Raw genomic sequence first — 6,287 nt, 5'->3', positions numbered from 1 at the left:
CGAAAGCTCTTATCTGTACCATCTTATCTGGTGTGCTTCTTCCATGTGGACTTTGTTGCTTCCCTGATAGAAGGCCACTTATTTAACTTCAAGCCTTTAAGACCCCAGATGAGATATCTTTTGACAGCTGGGCACCATCAGCCTTCTTTACCACATTTGCTTATGTACCCATTTTGTCTTTAGCAACCATGTCAGGAAGGTGAGTATCATACAGTGCCATGCTATTAAAACAAAGTGGTCTTGTGTTGAGAGAAGCCTTAAGTACATGCCCCAAATCTGTCTGCTACTTTAGTGCTTTGCCATATAAATATATATACATAGCCCAATATTCCTATCTTTATATATCTATATATATACATATCTATATTTATACCTCTCTATAGCTTTTACCTCCCAGTTGAAAGGCAAAGAACCCTTAAATGTAATCTATTTCATTCCCCCAAAAGAAATAAAACTTCACATTCCTACCAGCAATTCACAAAGATTTCCTTTTTAATGCATCGACTACACCGTTAGATTTTTAAGAATTGTATAAAGTCTGATGGGCATTAATGTATGTTGTTGTTCCTTTTTTATTCCCCATGGATCATGGTTAGTTATTGTTGACAATAGATTCTCCAATATATTATAAAGGTTTGTAAAGGTTTGTTATGACTGAGGTAAGCTGACAACCTGGAAGCATTTCCGCAGTTACAGACAACTGAAGGAAATCCATTCCCCATCAAAAGAACCCCGTCTAGGGCTCTAGCACGAGCATTCACCCCCTACAACAGGGCTTGAACCTTGTTTGTCTTGAGAAAGAGAAGTTACCTTACATGGAATCATCACAGAGTCTGAGATGCAAGCCTGGCTTAATTGCATTCCTGAGTCTCAATATCAGCTGGTTGCCTTCCCCGCTTGCTTTCTTTGTTCCGTGGTCGAGGAAGCCTCTAGGCTGCAATCTTGGTCCACCTGCAGTCACAGACTTCATCCTGAAGTCTCCGCACAACACCGCTCTCCACGTGGGAAACGCCGCTCGTACATAATGGTCATGGCAACCTGGCCTATGGCGCTTGATCCAGACTGCTCCTTTCACTAGTGAACCTTACGATTGCATATTATGCCAACTGCAAAAATACTCCAGGCATTTTCATATTTGTGCATTCATCGCGACCTATAATACCTTTATTACAGATTAATTATAAAGTCTCAAAAGAACTTAAGAGAAAAAAAAACCTTAGCTTTGAATATACATCAAATCCAGAGAGTTGTTAAATATTTGCCATGGCCAGAGGTTCCCAGAGGGGGGGCAGGTATGTGGGGAAGTTTTTCTAGCCCCTGAATTCCACGTGAACACACTGGAGGAGGGATCTGAAGCTAGAGCTGGTGGCTCGAGGGGCCCTTTCAGTATTGAGAGAGAAGTCAATTGCACCTTGGTTTCCTACTGCAGTCTTGGTTATTATTCAAGATTGGGCGTATTGGTTACTGAAAGGAGGTACATTTACCACTATATATGAGCTGAGGATTTTGTCTCCCCGAGGATGACCAGGAAAGTTTTCATGCAAGGAAGAAATAGTGAACAGACTCAACGTCTTGAGTTTGCTCAAATTGATCAAAAAATGAAGAAGATGCGACATTATCACTGCTCCTGACGAGGCCTGCTTTTTACACGCCAGTCACCTAGAAAGTTGAACCTTCTAAAAAGGGAGATTAACTAGGCCTGAATCATCAATAGCATTCAACACAATTTAGGCTCCAGGAAATGTCTAAAGCAGTTGTAAAGAGAGCTGGACCAGTTGTCTATGCGGCTTAAGATGGGTTGGAGAATAACAGTTGAAGTCAGCTGCCAGGCATAAAACTGGTTATAAACTGATTAATAAAATGTTCTGTAAAGTATTTCTTATTGAATTGATATGATTGACTACATTCAATCATGTGGGTTGTCCACAGTGCTGAAACAAATCTCATGCTAGAAAATATAATTGTGAACAATCTTTGCCTCTTAGCCCTGTATCTCATTGCTTTCCCTCCTGGATATTTATGCATTCTCTTTAGATACTGAATGTTTCCCCAGGAGCTTCCGAAGAGCTGCTACTATGTCCTTGTTTCTGAGGCTATAGATGACAGGGTTTAACATGGGTGTGAGAACAGTGCAAAACACAGACACAGCCTGCTCCTGCTCAGGGGTGTGAGCGGAACCTGGTGTCATATACATATAAACACACGGTCCCAGATAAAGACTTACCACTGTAAGATGGGAGGAGCAAGTGGCCGAGGCCTTGTTCCTGCCTTGGGGAGAGTTCATACGAAGGACAGTGAGGAAGATGAGGGTGTAAGAAGTCAGGATAAGTCCAAAGGGGATGATGAGAAAAATGACACCCATCACAAAGACCACCAGCTCATATTTGGACGTGTCTTTGCAAGAAATCTTCATAATTGCTGGCATCTCACAGTAGAAATGGTGGATTTCTCTGGATCCACAGATCGGCAGGCTCATGGTGTAGGATGTGTGAGCTGTGGCCGCGAGGATGCCGCCAATCCACGACACTACGGCCATTTGTAGACAGACCCCATGGTTCATGATAGCTGCATACCTCAGGGGATTACAGACAGCTACATAACGGTCATAGGCCATAAGGGTCAAGAGGATGCATTCAGCACCTCCCAACGTAAAGAAGAAGAATATTTGGGTTCCACAGGCAAACCGGGTGATGCTCTTGGTTCCAGAGAAAAAGTTGATGGCCATCTTTGGAACAGTGCTACTAATGAGGGCCAGGTCGACAAGAGAGAGCTGACTGAGCAGGAAGTACATTGGGGTGTGCAGCCTCAAGTCCATCCATGTGAGGAGGAGCAGGATGAAGTTCCCTGTGACTGCAACAACATAGATGAAGATAATAGTGTATATAAGGAAAGTGACATACTTCATATTGGGGAAGAGTCCTGTGAGAATAAAATCTGTTGTTAATGTCTCATTTCCTCCTTCCATGGCTGTCACTGATCTGGCTGAATGAACAGAGGTGGGGGGGGGGGGGGAGAAAAGAAAGACAAAAGTCAAGTGAAATAACGTGTGACCTTTTCAAATCCTTGTATTGGCTGACTATGGGAGTCCCTAAGTGGCGCAAAGATTTAAGAGCTTGGTTACGAATCAAAGGACTGTTGGTTCAGAGCTATCCTGAGACACCTCAGGGAAAAAATGGTCTGCATGTCTACTTCCTACAGATCACGGCCATTGAAAGCCCCGCGAGGTACAATTCTACTCAGAAACAATGGAGGTTGCTATCATCAGAAGCAGCTGAATGCAATCGGCTTGTTTGCTTTTTCCCAGCACTGCAACAATGCTGTGCTGCAAACAACTTCTCATATCTCAGTGACTTAGGACAAAATTATTTCTTTTTCTTGCTCCTAGGTCTGCGAACAGCTGGGGCACTTTTCTTGTAGGCTGCTTGGCCAGGTGTTGGTATTTGCTACCTGTATCTCATTCTGATCTCAGTAGTTACCTAAGGCTGGCTCTTTTGATGGAGGGTAGCAGAAGCTAAAAAAGGGGTGAGAGGACCATGTAAAGTCTCTTAAGTCCTGAACTAGACCTGACACTGCCACTTCCACCCATACCCCATTGGCTAAAGCAAGTTACAGGTAGAGGCCCAACATCATTGTGAAGTGGAACTAAACCCACCTATGGTGAAGTATAATAAGCCTGGGAATGGAAGAGATAACTGGAAGCAACTAACATGATCTACTATAATGTTTCTCAAAGTTCCTGCCACCAATCTCTTCAATTTCATAGTGGGTCTTCAGATATTTCATGATCTGCATTCCTAACCCCCTGTTTAATGTATTCTGTTAAGCCTAAATAATGAAGACAATGTGTTTCATGCAGCTACAAATGTCCACTGTGGTCACCGATTTGAAGCTATGCATAGTCATTGAATTATATTTATAAACATATAATCAATATATACATTCTTATCTTATACGGGCTTTTTCCTATGATCTGATTTTGAGTACTCATGGAGGATATGAACCATAGATGAGCATAAAACGTAATACAGTAATAAAAGCCCATGATTCCTGTAAAAGAGTGTATCCTCAAAGGTCATAATCAGTGTTTTCAATTCATTGAATATAGTCATAGCAACCTAATGATGAACCACATCAAGATAAATTCAGAAATTTTTAATTGTCTTCCTTACACTGTGGATGAGAAATTAAACTGAATCACTGAACAAGTATAAGAATACCATTATCACCACCATCCACCATCAAAAAAATAATAAAGAGAAAAGTGTAAATGGAGAATTTTCTACTCTAAGTCATTCGTGGCAACCTGGAAGGAATTGAACCTGTTACTTACGCATTTAGGAAAAATTAACACAAACAAATGTGAAGGTTATAAGAATGCAGGGGAGAGGTGGGGTAGAAAACTTTGAACAGGATACGAAGAGAGCAGCAAATTGTTCTTATTGTTACAAGCCAAACTGCCACAGTGGTGCTTCCCGGGAGTACCGGGGATGGTGTGAAATTACAAATGCAACATGAAGACAAACTACGACTCTACTCTCAATGTTACTTACGATTTATTTAGTTAACTACACTCCCAAATGGGGCCCCCAAATGTTATCTTCCCACTTAGTGACTACTGTATTTTAAAATACAGGACATAGAAAATTCCCAGAGACAAAGAGGGAGACCTTAAAGGAAAACAAAACAAAACTCTATTAAAGAAGATTTATGCCCTTGGTTGGTCCAGGAGCTTATTTTATTTCAGTAGTGATATTCTTAATGCTAGCCCCATATATTTGAAATTACATAGCACACCCAATTGTGTTTATAAATATAAATATTTTCCCGTCTTCTCAAGTTTCTATAGCCGTTCTGTTAAGGTAAAAAAGTGCAGGGCAGAAGAGTAAAGGAGTACCTATGTACTTGAGTATAAGCCAACCCGAATATCAGCCAAGGCAACTAATTTTACCACAAAAACTGCATTTAAAAATGTGCCGGAAAAACTCAGCTTATACACGAATATATAGGGTAGATGTAATTACCGAAAGCCAGGTCTGCTTCTTTCGTATATTACCTGTGCTCATGTACCTAAGCAACTAGATGTTCGTCAGCACATCCTGTTTTCCAAGTAGTGGTGTCCCAGGTTACTTCCAAAGGAGAGAGAGTGTTGGTAGACTCAAGCATTTTTGGTTCTGAGCGCAGACTGAGTCTATCCGAGACAATGTGGGCACATGACAAGGACTCATGAAAACAACAAGCGTGCAGAAGATCCTTGAGGGAAACAGGAAACCACGGAGGAAGTGCGTCCCCTGACATCTACTACTTAACGTATTTGGCTTTATTGCACTGAACGTTCCTCAAAACAAGACTCTCTGGGGAAAACGACCCTGTTTACCCAAAATTCTATCCTCCTGGGTTGCTTGATGATGTGCCATATTTTGGCCTCTCTTGGATTCCTATTTCCTTGGGATTGAATTTCAAACAAATCAACAACAGAGCACATTATTTGTGAACTCTTCCTAAATATCTGTGAAGATGAGAAATTTCATGGTTCTTTTCCCCCAGTAGTGGGAACATATGGAAGGAATTCTTTCTTCTTAGTCTAAAAAAAGAACAGCATTGTCCTGCAAGACAAATAAAACTATTAACTACCAAATAACCGGCCATTTTGTTTTTCAGTGAAATTTAAATAGTTCACATAAACAATATATTAATTTACTACCAGTGGGATACAAGGTTGTTTTTCATATACAATTGCTAGTAATATTATGTGAAAGTCACTTTTTTTCTGTTTTAATAATGCTAATGGTTCCCATCCCTTTCCCTGGAGATATTTATAGGTTGAAAAGAGCATTTATCTTTGTACTATTTTTCTACCTAATGTACAAATACATTTATGTTTTTATTTTGTTCCTGCAATCTTTGAAAATAAACTTTATTTTGGAATTATTTACACTTACACAGAAGTTGGAGGATAGCAAGAGAATGTCCATATAGTCTTCTTTCAAACTAAAAGCAAGAGAACCCCGAAGCTCACGGCCATCAAGTCAATCCGACTCACAGTGCCCCAGAGGAGACTGAAAGTCGTTACAGATGTAGATAACCTCATTTCCTCCACAAAGCAGCTGGTGCGATTATGCCGCTGGCCTTGCGGTTGGCAGGTCAATGCGTAGCCCACTCTTAGCGTTTCCTAATGCTAACCTTGGTACACTTGCCAATAAGGAAGAAGGCAGCTCCGGTACATGACCATTAAGTAAGCTCCAGGTTTTATTTGAACGGCTTTTCCATTAACGTCCTTTTTGTTGGTA

The 6,287-nt window shown here is 40.9% G+C and overlaps 1 protein-coding gene across 1 annotated transcript; it reads right to left on the bottom strand.

Annotated features, from left to right (window-relative positions):
* Window positions 1–2,017: 2,017 nt before the first annotated feature.
* LOC142441284 (olfactory receptor 2T2-like) lies at window positions 2,018–2,965 on the bottom strand. Its single transcript, XM_075543322.1, has one exon. The coding sequence runs from the start codon at window positions 2,963–2,965 to the stop codon at window positions 2,018–2,020; it is 948 nt and encodes a 315-aa protein (XP_075399437.1).
* Between the last annotated feature and the right edge of the window lie 3,322 nt (window positions 2,966–6,287).

Source organism: Tenrec ecaudatus, chromosome 2 (assembly GCF_050624435.1).
Source record: "Tenrec ecaudatus isolate mTenEca1 chromosome 2, mTenEca1.hap1, whole genome shotgun sequence".
Classification (NCBI taxonomy): domain Eukaryota; kingdom Metazoa; phylum Chordata; class Mammalia; order Afrosoricida; family Tenrecidae; genus Tenrec; species Tenrec ecaudatus.
The sequence above is the reverse complement of the archived record's forward strand: the minus strand, read 5'-3'. Positions and strand labels throughout refer to the sequence as shown.